Source organism: Hoplias malabaricus, chromosome 4 (genome assembly GCF_029633855.1).
Source record: "Hoplias malabaricus isolate fHopMal1 chromosome 4, fHopMal1.hap1, whole genome shotgun sequence".
Taxonomy (NCBI): Eukaryota; Metazoa; Chordata; class Actinopteri; order Characiformes; family Erythrinidae; genus Hoplias; species Hoplias malabaricus.
Genome location: NC_089803.1, coordinates 1607010 through 1625042, shown reverse-complemented (window position 1 = coordinate 1625042; position 18033 = coordinate 1607010). Strand labels below are relative to the sequence as shown.

General features: G+C 37.4%; 1 protein-coding gene across 1 annotated transcript; it reads left to right on the top strand.

Moving 5' to 3' along the window:
• Positions 1-523: 523 nt before the first annotated feature.
• Positions 524-17647, top strand: LOC136694251 (uncharacterized). The gene is made up of 14 exons (XM_066667663.1): positions 524-547; positions 5418-5614; positions 5745-5832; positions 5921-6030; positions 6455-6523; positions 7434-7499; positions 8018-8083; positions 8197-8256; positions 8496-8549; positions 11445-11492; positions 11653-11873; positions 12548-12706; positions 14955-15114; positions 15268-17647. The coding sequence occupies exons 2-12, from the start codon at positions 5422-5424 to the stop codon at positions 12641-12643; spliced, it is 1071 nt and encodes a 356-aa protein (XP_066523760.1). The 5' UTR covers positions 524-547; positions 5418-5421; the 3' UTR covers positions 12644-12706; positions 14955-15114; positions 15268-17647.
• The last annotated feature ends 386 nt before the right edge of the window (positions 17648-18033 follow it).

Genomic DNA, 18033 nt, shown 5'->3' with positions numbered 1-18033 from the left:
CCTTATTCCACCCACCTCCCGTCATACAGCCAGTTACTCCTCCAGACAGTCGTTTATTATTGTTTCCACTGTATTTCTTTTTTATTTTTAGTAATGCTACATGTATTTTTTTTTTTTACTAATTTGAGAGTTTTGTTAACATATATCAGTGCAAAAACGGTGACTTTCGGGGTGGGGGCTGGAACGCATTAATTGCTTTTCCATTATTTTAAATGGGGAAAAATGACTCGAGAAACGAACTTTTCCACTTACGAACCGGGTCACGGAACGGATCAAGTTCGTAAGTAGAGGTTCCAATGTACTCTGCAAAGTGCAAAACATTTAACTGATTTAACATTTTCTTCAACTATCTTTTGGAAGGCAGTTTGGCATTCAGGAAAACCACGTGTCTTGTTGTTCTCTGATTGGTTGAATGACAAGCCTTAGAAAAAATGGCTCGGTCGTAGACGGGAACCGGCTCTCATCGTTCACTTACAAGAGCCGGCTCTTTGAACCGGCTCGTTCGCGACCGACACATCACTAGAAGGATTTCTTCAGAGGAATGCATGTAAGTAGCAGCACAGCGGTAAAAATAAATAAATAAATAAATTAACAGGCTGTTAGATAATCAGAACTCCTGGTAACCTGCAATTTATACCAACCCCAAAGCGCCCCCCACCCCACCCCGGTTTTCATTTCAACAGCGAAACTGAACAGTTTATTACCATTAACAATCAATATATTCTTTAACAAATTTTTATTTAACAATTTTACTGAGTACTCGATTGCGTTAGGTATAATTTTCTAATTGTCATTTTACTGTAACTGGAAAAAGTGCCGTTAAACGGCTCTGACAGGACACTCGCGCGAGACCACAGCGCGAATACTGCTGGCCCGTTAGCTTCTTGGCTAACATTAGAATTTTCCGTTCCACCTTAAATGGAGCAGTAGTTCCTATTTGCCGTTTAAGGTGGAACAGAAAATTCACCTTAAGAAATTTTCCAAGTTCACTTCCGAAGTGCTTGTTTCACAGTACAACCACATCTGTGCCATATATGGCTAAAATAAGCCAATAGATGGCAATATAACAACACAACCTCCATACAGTGGAAAAACTACACGTTTAGCTTCATTCCGCGAAAATTATCTCTTTATTTTCAAAGTGTCTCAAAAATATGGAAGGCTCACTGAAGACAGACTATTAATATCCTGAATATGATGAAGTTTTACTGTGGAATATTTATATAGCCAACTTCAGCATCGTATGTTGCACTCGATGAATTTCCCGTTCAAATTCACATTCATTTCAGAAAAGTCTGATTTTTTTAAACAATTTTTATTATTTCTAAAATAATACATTCAATAGTATCATTTCACACTTATCTCTGTCGTGAAATATAGATCCTATATAGATCTGTTTCTCAGGCCAATTACAACCAAGAGAAATGCACCTTACATTAAATATTAATCATAATAATCAAAGATCTTCTAGCATTTGTTAATAAGCATGAAGGTCAATAAAGACAATATTTATAGACAGTTAAAAAGCCCTGTCCAAATCTGTTCCTCCATAATCGGACACAATAAATGTGGATAAAAGTTCTAGCTAGGAATACAAATACTACATTGTAATTATAATTTAGGCACTACGGGGGATCAGTGTTTAAGTTCGAGGAATATTTATAGACTTGGTTCCTTAAAGCATCAAGTAGGAAAAGATTTCAACTATACAGCGCTTTTAACCCAAGTGGTGCACCTGTGTTACTAGCATACTTTGTGGCAACTTACCAAAATTTGTGAGTTTATTACCTCAAGTAACATTTATATCTGCAATAGGGGAGGCAACTAAGGCCTCACTTTATTTTGCACTTGTTTGGTGGTCCGCTCCCACCCTAGCAGTGACAGTTTGTGTAAAAAAAAAAAACTCCAGCAACACTGATGTGTCTGAGACACTCATAATAGCACCACCCACAATACACTGAGTGTCACCTCTGAGCTGAGAATGATCCACCACCCAGACATCTGGACAACAGCAATCCTGTGGTCAGAAACTGAACAATGGTCAATGTGACAGAGGGTACAGTGGCAGAGAAAGCCCAAAAAGCACTGCAAAAATACAAGCTTCAAAACACATCCATCAAAACAACAACACCTGGGCTTCATTTCACAAAAATGATCCATATTCAGAAAACAAATGCAAGTTCTTAAACATGATCCAGGTTCAGAAAAGCTGCAAATCCAGTTACAACACAACCAAAGTTTTCTGGAGGACCCTGAAAGGTGTTGCACCTACAAAGATATGTGATGTGTGTACACAAAACAACAAAGCCCCAACAGAATCTGACTCACACACACGTCACCAAGCAGCACTGGCACAAGAGTTTGCACTCTACATTCTTGTTGTTTCTGTATGAAAGGTACTATACAAATAAATATATTACATTCAATTGTATTTAATTGGTTAGTAGCATAATTTTTGTATTGTATAAAATCTAGTGTTAAAACAAAAAGCAAAAGGTTTCCCTTTAACCAACATTCAATGGTCATTTCAGCCAACATTCCTAGATGTTTCAGGTGCTGTTCTAGTGTTTGATGTAAAGGAAAAACAAGGCTTATACTTGTTTTAAACAGAAATGGGAATCGTGAGTGTAATCTGTTGTGCCCGTGCTGATTTGTGACACGCGTGCACACAAATGGAGTTGGATTCTGGTCTTTGGTTTGCAGCACCTTTCTGGGTCCTCCAGAAAACTTCAGTTGTGTTGTGACTGGATTTGCAGCTTTTCTGAAATTGCATTGCACTTCTTAACATTGTTTTAAAGGATGTGTTTTTATGCTTTTTTGCATTTTTTCCTGCAGTCTATAAAAATCTATACAAAATCTACAAATTATTTCCATACCCTCTACCCCATTAATCACTGGACAGTATATACACTAAACAATTACTGCATTAGGAACACCTACTTTGCACTCACTGCCCTGAGAATGATCCACCACTCAAATCATACTTGCTCTGTGAGGATTCTGACCATTAAAGAACAGAGTGAAATGATGATAAAGAATGCAGAGAAACAGGTAGATGACAGTCTGTAATTGTAGAACTACAAATTGCTTCTATGTGGTCAGTGGAGCTGATAAAATGGGCAGTGAGTGTAGAAACAAGGTAAGGGTTCCTAATCGTGACCGTTCTGTGTATGTTCTGTTGGTCTATATTGTGTTTGCTAAAATAAGTCTGCTGATAATATTTTGTCCCCCCACCCCCACCCCCCCAGGTTGCAACTGAAAGTATGTATGGTGGAAAGGGTTTTTTTTTTTTTTATACCGTTGACTGAAACAATTGTTTGTGTTAATTTTTTTTTGTTCGTGTATCTGTCTTTCTCTCTCTGAACAGTATGGCCAACTCAGAATATATGCCATCATACTGGACATTAAGGCGAAAAAGTAAAGCCAAATTTAAAAGACAATTGGAGTTAATACAGAAAGAGGATACGAGAGTCTGTTCAAATGACTGTGTTACTCTAAAGGATGTAGCTGAAGACTCTGATGATGACTTTATGGACTGTCAGTCAACAATAGATGAATCAAACACAGATGACATATTTGTTGATTCATATATGGGATTTGATTCAGAGACTGATTCTGATTCTTCAGAGCATGAGTGTGCTACATTACAAAACAGTCTAGCCATCTGGGCAGCAGAGCACAACATTTCTCATGCTGCTTTAAATGATCTAATTAAGCTACTGTCCAACCATCACACATCTCTTCCAAAGGATGCTCGGACATTGCTGGGCACAGCTCGATCTGTTCATGTACAAGAAAAGGCTGGTGGCCAGTACTACCATTTCGGCGTTTTAAATTCAATCTCTGAAATTTTGGAGGAAAACAGAGGTTTGCTTTTAGACAATACCCATATTGACCTGCAAATAAATATTGATGGCTTACCTCTTTTCAAAAGTTCAGGGACTCAGCTGTGGCCAATTCTTGCTATTGTCCAAAATTTTCCCCACAGTGAGCCTGTTGTTGTTGGATTGTTCTGTGGAACAAAAAAACCAAACTCACTAGATGGATTTCTTGAAGAATTTGTTGCTGAAATTGTGAATCTAGAAAGTGGGTTTGAGTATAAAGGCATTCAACTTATGCTGAAACTTTCATCAATAGTATGCAATGCACCAGCTTGTGCATTTCTTAAAAACATCAAAGGACATAACGGATATTATGGATGTGGAAAATGTACACAGGAGGGGATATATAAAGACAACAGGGTTGTATTTCCAGAAACAAATGCTCCTAGAAGAACAAATGAAAGCTTTAAAATAATGAGTGATGAAGATCATCACCTTGGTCCATCCCCACTGCAAAAAACCTCATTAGGAATGGTGTCAGGATTTCCACTTGACTATATGCATCTAGTTTGTCTTGGAGTGATGCGACGTCTCTTGATGCTTTGGCTAAGAGGTCCACTTACTTGTAGGCTATCCAACTTTAATGTTAGCAGGCTCTCCCAAAGGCTTATGGAGGTCAGACAATTTGTGCCCAATGAATTTTCTCGAAAGCCTAGAAGCCTTCAGGAGCTTGACAGATGGAAGGCTACTGAGATGAGACAGTTTCTGTTGTACACTGGACCAACTGTCTTGAAAAACATTGTGAGCACAGCAGTTTATCACAACTTCTTATTGCTTTTTGTGGCAATTTTCATTTTGTCAAACAGAAGACTCCTTGTTGATTATCTACAGTATTCAAATGAATTACTCATTTTATTTGTCCAGAATTTTGGAGACCTGTATGGGGAGCAGTATTTATCCTACAATGTACACAATCTTGTCCACCTTGCAGACGACGTAAGAAATTACGGAACTCTTGACAATTTCAGTGCTTTCAAATATGAGAACTTCATGCGCAAACTTAAGAAACTCGTGAGAAAGCCTGAGTTTCCACTGAGTCAAATTGTGAAAAGACTTTCTGAAAGGCCCAGATGTAGACAGAAAAAGGAAAGACTCCAGCTCAGACAAAAGCATACGTCTGGTCCTCTACCTACATCACTTTCAAATTCACAAGCAGAACAGTTCAAGGAGATTACAACAAACCATTTCACACTGAAATTAGATATGGCAAATAGTTTTGTTTGCATTGGAGGTTCTGTGGCCCAGGTTAAAAATATCATAGCTTCTGGCACTGAAACATACATTGTATACAGTGAATTTGCACACCAAGAGTCATTTTTTGACTATCCACTGGCATCAAACACATTCGGAATAAATGTAGTTGACAAGTTGTCCAAATCAATCAAAGTCTGCAAACTTGGCTTTATAGACAAGAAAATGTACTTAATACCACATGAGAGCAAATTCGTTGCCATGCCCCTTCTACACTGTGACTGAAGCAGTTGGCCTTTTTTTCTTTTTTCTGTCTGTATGTTTTGGGTGGGATGGGGTTTATAGCATCATGTATCTACTGGTGGAATTTACTGAAGAGGGAACAACAAGTCCATTACCCAAAGACTGGGTCATTAATGACCTTGCATGGTGGCCCCCATACAAGGACCAGTCGACATTCCTAAGAAGTATAAAAAATAGAGAAATTCCTAAACCAGACAAGGGATGGACACAACACCAGGTCCGGGTCCTGTACGAGTCAGGTAAATTGAAAATGCAAAACACAATCGATTTTTTCACATGTCATACTTAAAGATTTGTGAAAGGGGTAAACATTTAAATGCAGCTTACATTATGCTAATAACTTACTTAATATTTTATTTAATTTTTAAGATACACTAGACAATGTTACAAGAAAATGGAAGGCTTCATGTAACACATCAGATCTTAATTCTGACGAAGAAACCAGAAAAAAATCACGGTACATAAATTTCTCACCTTGGTAATCTGAATATAATACATCAGTATATACTGTTATGTATATGATTACATCTCTAACTTACCTGCAGGTCAAGAAAGAGACCATGTTGGTGGTCCGATGAAGATGACGAGGACTCATCCATCACAAAGAGGCCCAAAAATAAATTTCCTCAGCCACCACAACCTCCAAATGTTCCAAGTAAGAACCAACACACCTAAATACTGTCATTAGTAATTATATATGGCATTGTTTCCTACACTTGCTCCTAGGAACCCATAACACTGTGAATTTTAGAGGTCTATATAAGAATATGAATGCAAGACCATGGAAATATACAGTACTTTGGGGTCCTAGGAGCAGGATTCAGAAACCCTGACATACAGTATGTTCTTGTCCAATATGTCTAACTCCTAATATGTCTATATACTTTCATAATTTAAAAGCATTGTGCCTCACCTGTTCTTAGCTCCAATACCAAAACCACAGCTTACGGTGAAGGGGAAACCAGTAGCATCTTCATACACTTGTAGTTTCATAAGAACATACCTGCATTAAAATAAAAATAAAAAAACAATTAACTAAAATTTAAATTTATAGACATAAGACTCTTATGTTTTCACAGCTCCAAGTATACACAGAGTGAGACAGCAGCCTAAGGAGGCCAATATCAGGACACTGCCTTCCTTTCAAAGTAAGAACTTTCTGAAACAGTAAACGATGGCAAAAACAGTTGCTGCTGAATGTTAATATCAAATAAATTCACTCAGAAATACACATCAATGTGTGCTTGACACTGCACTGAAAAAAAAAGTAAACCTTGCACACTTCCACATTCATTCATTCATTATCTGTAACCGCTTATCCAATTCAGGGTCGAGGGGGTCCAGAGCCTACCTGGAATCATTGGGCGCAAGGCAGGAATACACCCTGGACACCCCGGAGGAAACCCACGCGGACACGGGGAGAACACACCAACTCCTCACAGACAGTCACCCAGAGCGGGAATCGAACCCACAACCTCCAGGTCCCTGGAGCTGTGTGACTGCGACACTACCTGCTGCGCCACCGTGCCGCCCCTACACTTCCACATGTTTCTATTAAATTATAACAATACAATATTTCAACCATGGGGGCGGCACAGTGGCGCAGCAGGCAGTGTCGCAGTCGCACAGCTTCAGGGATCCGGAGGTTGTGGGTTTGTTTCCCGCTCGGGGTGACTGTCTGTGAGGAGTGTGGTGTGTTCTCCCTGTGTCCATGTGGGTTTCCTCTGGGTGCTCCGATTTCCTCCCACAGTCCAAAAACGTGTGTGAGTATCGCCCTGTGAAGGACTGGCGCCCCCTCCAGGGTGTGTTCCTGCCAGGGTGAATCACCCAGTGATTCCAGGTAGGCTCCGGACACACCGCGACCGTGAACTGGATAAGGGTTACAGACAATGCATGAATGACTGAATTAATATTTCAACCCAGTTAAGTATACTTAATCTAATTATGCAGAAAAACAGCTTCACGTAAACATTACACTTTCCAAGAGTTGCAGGTCAAGATATGATATGATATCTGTTTTTTTTTCTTCTTTTTTGGGTTTGTTTACTTCTTAAAAAGCCCCAGTTCCTACTGTAAATCAGCAGCAGAGGAAAAATAATCCTAGAGCCCTGTCAACTGTTCAAAGTAAGGCCACATCAAATGTGTGAAACGGTGATGTACATTAATATTTGCTCTTTCAAACAAACAGTGCACAAGTCATATAAAAACTTAATTTAATATTCAGTCCAAACTGACATGTTTGCTTGTAATTTTCTTCTTTTTTTGTGCATTTCCTTTACTAACAAAGGACTTCGTGCTTATTGTTTTGAAAGAATATGCAGCTATCAAGAAGTTACATTTTACCTCAACCCTTGAATATTTTCAGATATGAAGCAAGAGTGGAGTTAGATTTTCTCCTGTCCCAAAAATGAGATTATTATGTGCAAGTTTTTGTTTTTTCACTTCTGCTTTTTTGACTTTTTGATTTTTCTAGATAGTTTTGAGGATGTCAGATATATAAGATAATCCACTTGTATGATCATTTTAGAAGAAAAAAGTCAAAGGAATATAATTTGCTTCTTTGACTGTAAAATTTATGAAAGTTGGTCTCTGACTTACACAGTAATGTATGCTTCTTAACTGGTTACAATTCTCCTTTCCAGCACAATATACACCAAGCGAAAGAATGACACCACTCAGTGGTCAAATTTCAGTGGACACTTTTCAAAGTAAGAAAGCACTACTAACCTTAAAAACTACCATTATGAAAAAGCAACATTCAAACTTAAACTGCTTAATTAACTTTGATTAAATCTGTTAATGTGTTCATGTTTTTTTCCAGTGTCAAGCCCACCAATAGATGGAGAGCAGGGGGATCTTAGGACACTGTCCTCTTGTCGATGTAAGGTTATAGAGTACAGTAAAATAGAAAGTTTGTAAACATAGCTTGTTGCATAAAATGTAGACAAGATTTACAGTGCACTTCATAAGGACTCTAAATTACAAATACTTATGACATTACTTACCTTACACTCTCTCTCTCTCTCTCTCTCTCTCTATATATATATATATATATATATATATATATATATATATATATATATATATATATATATATATGTGTGTGTGTTCTCTTCATAGTGTCCGAGCCAGGATATGATTCCATCCCGAGTGATTGCACGTCTCCACGTCACGGTAGATCACGGGACATCAAGTCATGGGACAGCAGTTTTTAAATTATGAAGTGGCGTTACCTCTATAAACTGTAAGGTGTTTTCTCGTGAGTGAGGTTGAACATGGGTTAGTGTGCTCATGGCAAGGAGACGTGTGTTATCAGCATTTGAAAGAGGAATGATATTGCATGTCAGACGGATGGGACAGTCCATTTCCAAAATTGTGCGGTCAGTTAACTTGCCTCAATAAAGTGTCACCTGTACGGGGAACATGTCATAGAAGGCATTACCACCCTCAGTGGACAGTGCAGTGGCTTCCCACGGCTGTTTGATTATCGTGACTGGTGGCATCTGGCTAGAATTGCAAACATGCAAACAGACATGTAACTCTGGCAGAAAAAACATCCAGCTTCAATGCAAGAGGCTCATACGCATATCCCACAGTTCATGGCAGTGTATCTTTTGCTCCTACATCCCAAGGAAACTAAAGAGTCTGCTTGCAATTCCAACTAGATGCCACCAGTCATGATCTTCAAACAAAGCCGTGGGTGGTAATGCATTCTATGACGTGCACATATGACACTTGAGGCAAATTAAATGTCTGCACAACTTTGGAAATCGTATGTCCCAACCATCTGACACCCCCTACCTTACCTCTTTCAAACACAGATAACATGTCTTCTTGCCATGAGCAGACTACCCAGTGTTCATCCTTTACTCACAAGAAAGGAGTAGATGTTCACAATCCATCTCCTGAGGTAACACCACTTCATAATTTGCAAAGTGCTCTATGACTTTTGGCATGTCAATTTATACCTAAAAGTAAAAAAAATAGTAACACTTTACATTATTATTTGCTAATTAATCATTAGTTATAGAATGAATAATTATGGTCACATCTGCTCATGAAACGAGCAAACACAAATTCATTGATAATTTTGTTGTCCATCAATTTAATCATTGGTGTATCTGTAAATTTGTGTTTGGTAGTTCTGAGCGTTTGAGTGTAAAACATTGCTTTAACTAATTAAAAGTATAATTATAATCATTAAAAATAACAAGAACCAATACACAAATGTTTAATAACACTACTAATTAGTGTGCATTGCAATTCAGTACATATCCACTCTGGTATAAAAAAAATGCTGCAACTACTCCATGTTCCATTTCAAGAAACATTACAAACAATACAGAACACAGTTAGTGACACACACTGTAACAATGCAACAGTTAATTCTGATATTTTAGGGAAATAACTTCACTATGCAACACTCAATGACATTTTGTTTATTTATGTTTTTTCATATTATCATTTTAATGCCATATGTGGTTTGGTCAGCAGGAGGATCACTGCACTCACAGCTTAGAGCATGCACATGATTTGTTAAAGTGCTCTTTCAAGCTTTATGCTCAAATCTCCACTTGTTTCCACATTGTACAAAAGTTTTATTTAGATGCAGAGTAATTCCTACCTTCATATCAAAGGTGATAAAATCCACCTTTTTTCTTTGATATGAAGGTAGGAACTACTCTGCATCTAATTCATAAAAATCTTGAAGAAACACCTTATTTAAAAATCATGTAAATGCTCTAAGCATGTCCAGCAGTGAATGAATGAATGAAATTTACACTTTTATAGCACCTTTCTAGATACTCAAGGACACTTTTACAGTTAACACTCTACACAACATACTTTACAGTCAACATTCAACCAACACACACCGGCGAGAAGAGACAGCCAATTTGCGTACAGTGTACTCTCTACCAGAAGCGACTGTCTACCCGGAGGACTGCATCGGGCCCTGCAGATTCACCCATGATTGAGTCCATATCTGGGCATACTCACATTCATTCAAATACATTCAATACAGACATTCATTCACACCAGGGTATCACACAATTTAGAGTAGCCAATTTACCTGACCTCCATGTTTTTGAATGTGGGAGGAAACCAGAGTCCCCGGAGGAAACCCACTCAGACACGAGGAGAACATGTAAACTCCACCCAGATCGAGTCTTAAACCCAAGACCCCAGTGCTGTAAGGCAATCTTGCTAACCACCAAGCAAGCTTGAAATTGTTAAAGATAATAATATGTTTTGTTAGTTAATGACAACGCTTTACACTCAAACACTCAGAACTACCAAACACGAGTTTAAAGATACACCAAAGATTAAATTGATGGACAACAAAATTATCAATGAATTTGTGCTTGCTCATTTCATGAGCAGATGTGTCCATATTCAACTTTGATGTAGTATAAACAAATATACTTAATAATAAACTAATTAGTAGTATATTTACTAAATATTAATGGTTCATTATAATAATTAGCAGCATTAATGCATAAGTAACAGTAAGTTATTATGTTAATTCTTTACATGAATTACTTAATAATTTATTAACAATGGAGTAAGTAGCAGTTAGTACACATAATGAGTAATTAAGATATAAACTAACCTATTAATTAGTTCACTTAATTACTAATGCCTAGTAAATGAATCAATCGCTAGGTAACAGTTAATGCTTAGTAACAGCTAGTGTAGTATTAACTACTGAGCAAATAATGGGAAATTGTTCATTATTCATTCTATAAATAATGATTAATTAGCGAATATTAATGTAAGGTGTTACCAAAAAATATGGTGCAATATAATACTTCCACTGGGTCTTCACATTACATGGATGTTGAGGGGCACAACCATTTAAGTCTTAAAGAGAAATATCTAAGTATTAATTTATACCCAGCTTGAGGATGCCAATATTACAACACTGCTTGCTAGTCAAAGTAACATCCAATTACAAGAAAATGATGTTGAAATGGCTGTGATATAGTACATCTAAATCATACCTAAGATCATTTACACAAATGCCATTGCCTTAACTTTGATTACTGCATATATGTTTTTCTAATTTAGCATCAAGAGTTTGCACTTCAGGACGTCTCATACCCTCCCAGTGTACATGTATGTCTTCAGCTTGTTCATTCTTTACTAATTAAATATATATATATATATATATATATGTGTATGTGTGTGTGTGTAAACTGATATGTTTATATGCAGACCTTTCTGTAAATATTTATTCCATGGATGTGAATATTCATATAAATGTCATATGTCATAGCTACCGAACGGTGCATCCTTGAGGCCATTGGGGAGGTGCAGCTGCAACTTCAGCATTTAACTGCTGTTGTGCAGTCAATGGCAGGGGATAGGTGCAGAGGACTTCTGCAACAAACACAACTGGAAGAGGATTCTGAAGAAAATCTACTTCCCCTCCAGTCTGCACAGGATTTTGAAGAGCTGGAAAATGGCCTATCCAACACCGCCACAAGAAAAAAAACGGTCAGTACGAAAATATACCATTTTAACAAGCTCATACAGTAAGTGAACTTTTTGTGAAGATTAGCAAAGAACATTAAGGAAAAAAGTAATTCTGTTTTCTTAGTTTTTTCTTACAGCAACCTCATACACATCTTAAAGTTTTTACAGTATAACTATCTAAAAACGTAATTTATAATGAGTTTCATAAAACAAAGTACGATAAAAAAACAAAATCCCCTCCCCCCACTGTTTTTTTACTCGAACATGACCCCCCACCCCAAAAATGTAGTTTCAGTTTTGTATGCCACTATTTCACTATCCACAGGCATTAAAAAAATCAAAGCTATAACAACGTTAATTCAAATGTCATCACATATTACAGGTAAGCTATGAAATATAATATCAATAGGCTAAAATGAAAACAGGAGCCATCAACCGACACAATTTCTGAAAAAAAAAAAAAAGAAAATATTGAAGTACTTATTTGTTTGTCTGAATGTTGCAATAAAAAACTATCCATGACTCTGATTCTGACTCTGAACAGACTCTGTTGTCTGTGCTTAAAATTTGTAATTTTAGTTTTCATTAAGTCAGTCCCAGGTCACCGTGACCCTGAACTAGATAAGCGGTTACAGATAATGAATGAATGAATAAATTAAGTCCCAGGTTACATTCCTCTCTCTGTCTCTCTGCAGGTGTCAAAACTGTCATTGGGTGGGGGGCAAACAATGAACAAAACAATATGGAGGATTTGTGAAAAGGTTTTTTCCCCCACCTGGCAGTCTCTTTGAACTGGTGTGGCAGAGGAGATAAAAGAGGAATTGGACTCACTCGAATCAAGGATGTCATAGTCTGTAAGTATCAAAATAAGTATACCAAACAGGACAAAGATGACACCACATCTTTACAACAACTGTGAACAATTTTATTCACAATGTCCCAGTGTGGTTTCATGTATTCATGCCATACTCCAGGAGCACACATTTTTCTTTAATCAGAAGAGTCTTCAACAAACGATCACGTGTGCTTCTGCAACCAAAGTGGTTCTCTGTGGCTAAGACTGGACACTACTGAGTAATTAACTCCAACTTTGTGAGGAAGGAAGACAGCTTATCTTGGAAATAATCTGCACCATTTATTACATGAAACAATTGTGTGTCACTTATATTTTTAGACGCACATACATTTAATCAGAAATGCCTGCCTTCTAAGCACAAGTTGCTGGTGTATATTTATGACTGTAGCTTAATATTATCCCCTGATAAGATGTTTTAGGCTCTTAAAATACCATACTCTGTATATAGAATGGTATGTTAATGTTGTATACATTATGTAAATATCCTTGTTTTAATGCTGGTAGCATTTCTGATACAGTGATTTAGGCTGAATCACAATTTCCTACCTTAGTATAAGTGCTGTTAGCAATCATTTCAATCTTAATCTTTCATTGGGGAAACTTTTTAATTCAGTGGTTCAATATAGCACAAAAAAGGGGTTTCCTATTGTACAGACATAATAGCTGGAATTTCTTTTTGGTGCTATATAGAATACAATTCTACACATTCTTGATCATCTGGAAAACTACTACACCATGCAAAAAACCCGAAATACTTCTATGTAAAATACATGGCTCTAAACAGCCTTCCCACTGAGCAATGTCAAATAAGTCTATTAATAAACATTTTAGGTATGCTATAAGCAAGAGCACAATAGTATAATCAATAGACTGTTTCACTGGGAAGTAATAAAAGCCTGGATCAAATAATCCACCGTTATAAAAATGTATCACCATTGTATACATGTGGTTTATTTCTACTTATAGCTGTCCACTCTTCTTCATAAGATGATCATGCTGTTTCAGTATTGATAAATCTGCAAAGCCAATGTGCAATATCGTTTGCACTGAATTTGTTTGCATTTCATATCAATGTGCGTTCATTACATTTTCCACTGCTACTGTTAAACATTTTCAGCAAACAAAGTGTACACGTGTATACGTATTAAGCAGACAACCATGTTGACTAGGCCCTTGTTATATTTGGACCATAATGTAACTATGCTACGTGTTCATCAAATCAGACTCACTGTGTGTTGTGTGTTAATAAATGTCCTTAAAGTCCTTATATCAGTGGAACCATACTGGTTCCTCATTGGTGGAAAAGCACTATGTGGTGTCTAACAAATCCAACAGCACTGCTGAGTCTGATCCACTCACACCAGAACATCAGTGTGACTGCAATACTGAGAATGATCCACCACCCAAATCACACCAGCTCTGTGGGGGTTCTGTGGCGGTCCTGACTGTTGAAGAACAGGGTAGAAGATTATGCAGATGGACTATAGTCTGTAATTGTAGGACTGCAAAGTGCATCTATATGGAGAGTGGAGCTGATAAAATGGAAATTGAATTTAGAAACATGGAGGAGGTCATAATCAGTTATGAAGCTGTACAATAATTAGCTGATGAGCATCTAATGCAGATTGTCAGGAAATATTTTTTAACCACTAGATTAAAGTTCATCTAAACCCAATTACCATCTACTGAGGTCAGTTTTTGTGTAAAGGTGGGTGTACACTATTAGATTTTTAAAATCTGAACAGATTTCTAAAACACATTATCACACCTCAGTCTGCCACAGAACGTTTATGTTGTGAGGCTATTAACTAAACAGAGTAAAACATATCTGGATATAGAAAATACCTAAAAATTCCAACTGGGGAATGTGAGATTGAGAATTCCTGATCTCACAGGGAACTGGATAAATATTAAATTCTTAAAAAAACAAAACAAAAAAAAACCATCAAGGTCCTTCAACTCCCTGAGAACTTGATGAACAGATTAAAGATAGACTTTGTTCTCTCACACTAGCAGATCATCTGAGCTTCTGACCTGGCAGATCTCTTCAGATCAGGAACATGTGTCTCATGGCAGAATTCAGGGTGAAAATTGGGCAAGACGTTGTGTAGCGTAGACTCAGACTGATTGTCAACCTACAAAATGAATATATTTTTGGGTAGTGTGTATTACCATACAGTAAGTTGTAATGATAGAATGAATAATTTTTACTGCCCTGCTAAAAATGTTTCTGTTGTCTTTCATAGGACGTGGAGTATTTGCAAAGGGTCCGATTCGCAAAGGAGATTTTGTTGCAGAATATAGGGGAGACCTAATAAATGATGAAGAATCCAGAAGAAGAAAACTTTACAACCCATCATGTGCTGCATTTATTTTTGCATTCAAGTGGAAAAGGAAAACATGGCGGTAAGATTTAGTTGGACCTAAAGTATGCTCCTCATACTATACTTTACTAAACTGCACTGTACTGCATTATACTATAGTACATAGGTGCTAAGTGAGGTTCTGATTTTTTGGTGATATCTGCATTCACCATTTCTATGTTTCTGTCTTTATAAGCATTGATGCCTCTGCAGAAGATGGATGACTTGGACGATTAGTCAATGATGATCACAGACATCCAAACTGCAGGATGAAGAACACTGATGTAAATGGGAATGCACACCTTTGTTTGTTTGATCTAAATGACACTGAAGAAGGAGAAGAAATCACTTACGACTATGGAGGTGAAGACTGCCCATGGTGGACAGAAGTATGTTGCACGGTTGTGATGGCCCACTAAGGCCCCACATGTAAGAATAAGGGATGCAGTGTGTTTAGGGAGTAAAGTATGAATTTAAATTTTGTTCAGCACAAGTTCAGAGTACATTGCAGTAATAGCCCTAGTTCTGATTTTAAGATTGCCCAGAATGTATACATTGGTTATATTTATTCATTTTAAAGTTAATATTTTTCATTAAAAAATCCTTTAAAGTGATTAGCTCATAAAAGGTTAAAATTCTGTTCAAATCCTATATTTCAGGTAAATGGTCAATAATTTAACATCTTTTAAACTTATCTTTTCTATACTAGTTGTGCACGCTAGTAAAGAAGAGTCAGACCATAAGATGGGACAGTTTTAACATTTTTATTGTTCTCACCATAACATTTCTGCTGACTTCTTTGTTTGATTCCCAGGAGCCATGTCTGCAGCGTGGGTCAGTGGGTGTTGGTTTAGAGGAAGTGCGGGCTTACTGAGCATGTCTTTATAGAAATGCCTGGAATTCTGGGTAATCTGGACTGTACTACTTGGAACCTTTCTAGGGGGTAAACCATGTTTGTACAAAGAGCTAGTGGGTATTTTACAACATTATTTCCATTGATATTTAATATTGAAATCTTGTGATGGTTAATCTAAAGTGTGAGATTGAATGTGAAGTAGTGATGTCCAGTTAAGTGGAGTTCTTCACATTCACTGTTACTGGGGTAACAATTCAATGTACCTTGAATGTTAAATGGTTTGATCCATGGTGTTAAAAGAGGACTGATTGTGCTGTCAATGATGCGTTTTTTCTATTCTCTCAAGCTCACAGGCTAGAAACTGAGCTTGTTGCATAAACTTTAAATTTGTAAGGGTCAATAAATGTCTAGACATGACTCCTCAATGTGCCTCTTAGCCTTGTTTTTGGTCACACCCTGACAACGGTACACAATGTACGATATGACTCATAGTGTTGTATTTAATGTATTTAAATACAGAATGTATTTACAAGATTAAGACTCTTAAAGAAAGAAAATTCCAATTGTATCAGAATAATCTTAATGGCTGATTATGGATTACAACTTTAAGTGACCCTAAGTTAAATAACAGTCTTCTAATACAGGAAACAAACATAGGGAAATCAAAGTTACTGATGTTTTCAGAAGCTATTGAAAGATTGGTTAGATCAGTGACATTAAGGACACTGTAAATTTAAAGGCGCTGTCTGATGAGTACAACACGAAAACTAACCAGCAGATTCATTTTGTTCAACCAGAAACCATTCATAATCAAGAAAACTTATTATCAGTTCTAATTTCAATGGGGAATTTGCAGTTAAGATCCCAATAAGACAAACGTTTGAAATTTGTCATTAATCTGTGTTCACAGTTGACCACCACTGCAGCTACTACTACGGCAGTGAATGTCTCCTGTCCCTCCCTCCATTCAGAGTCTCGGATGGATGATGATACTCGTACAAACAGCAGCACTTTGTGATGGGAAAATGCAGATTAACACTAATGAGTAATGATTAATAATAACTAATGACATAATATATTCAGGGAGTGTGTGAGTGAATGTGTTTGTGTGTCTGTGTTGCCCTGTGAAGGACTTATTGCATTGTGTGGTTACGGTGACCTGTGGGAGGAAGGCGCTGAGCAGATTAGAAGGAAGGCAGTCAACAACTGAAGGACATCACTCACCATTTCTCCCTGGCAGCTATAAAGTTGGAGATAATGAGGCACCAATAAGGGAATGTTTGGGTTGATGGAACGAGACATGATGTAATAATGGTGTACGTGACTGGGGGCCTATATATGACTTGATTTTGTTCAATACACTCGAGAGATAAGAGAGAATCTTTGACTGTGTGTCTTATTCCTCTCTTCTCCCCCAAATAATTATTTGAGCATTGATCTTTCAATCTTCCTTCCTGGTTACACATAGATTAATTAAAAATTTCCATAAGAATTTGGGGGCTCGTTGTCCGGGATATCTCGTGTGTCTGGTGTCTTCCGAGCGGGGAAAAAAGACGGATTGAATAGAGCAAATCCAGCCATCCACCAGAAGCCTCCAGAGAGAGGAGGTGGCTCTGTTCTGGGTCCACCGGCACCGCTGATATTGAACTTGGCACGGGTCGCCAGGAGGGAACACCGATTGACCCGTGGTAAGGTGTTGATGATTTTATGTTTCCAGAGCTGATGAGCTCCCAGGGCAGCACATTCTATTGAGTAAGGTGCCTTTAGAAAGAGTCCGCTAGAGAGGAACATACAGGTGACGTCAGGTTTGTTTCTATGGGAGAAACGAGCAGTTTCTATGAGAGAAACAGGGGAAAAAAAGAGTTTTATCAACCTGGGGTTGGTATAATAAAAATATATAATAATATATATATGGGTTTTTTCTTTGAATTTTGATTAATTAATTCAATTAACTTGGGATTTATTTTAAAATACAATTATGGGGTGTTGTAATAAAAAAAAACTTCCAGTGCCATTTGTAGCAGACCAGCAGGCACTACAAATGTGGAAGGGAGAGGCAGATAAAAGAATTCAGAAAAAGAACAGAAACGCAAAGAAGAGAGAAGT

Coding starts and splice junctions, on each gene's coding strand:
- LOC136694251 (XM_066667663.1), top strand. CDS start 5,422: ATGTATCTACTGGTGGAATTTACTGAAGAGGGAACAACAAGTCCATTA. Junction 5,833..5,920: donor GAAACCAGAAAAAAATCACG/GTACATAAATTT, acceptor ACTTACCTGCAG/GTCAAGAAAGAGACCATGTT. Junction 6,031..6,454: donor ACAACCTCCAAATGTTCCAA/GTAAGAACCAAC, acceptor ATGTTTTCACAG/CTCCAAGTATACACAGAGTG.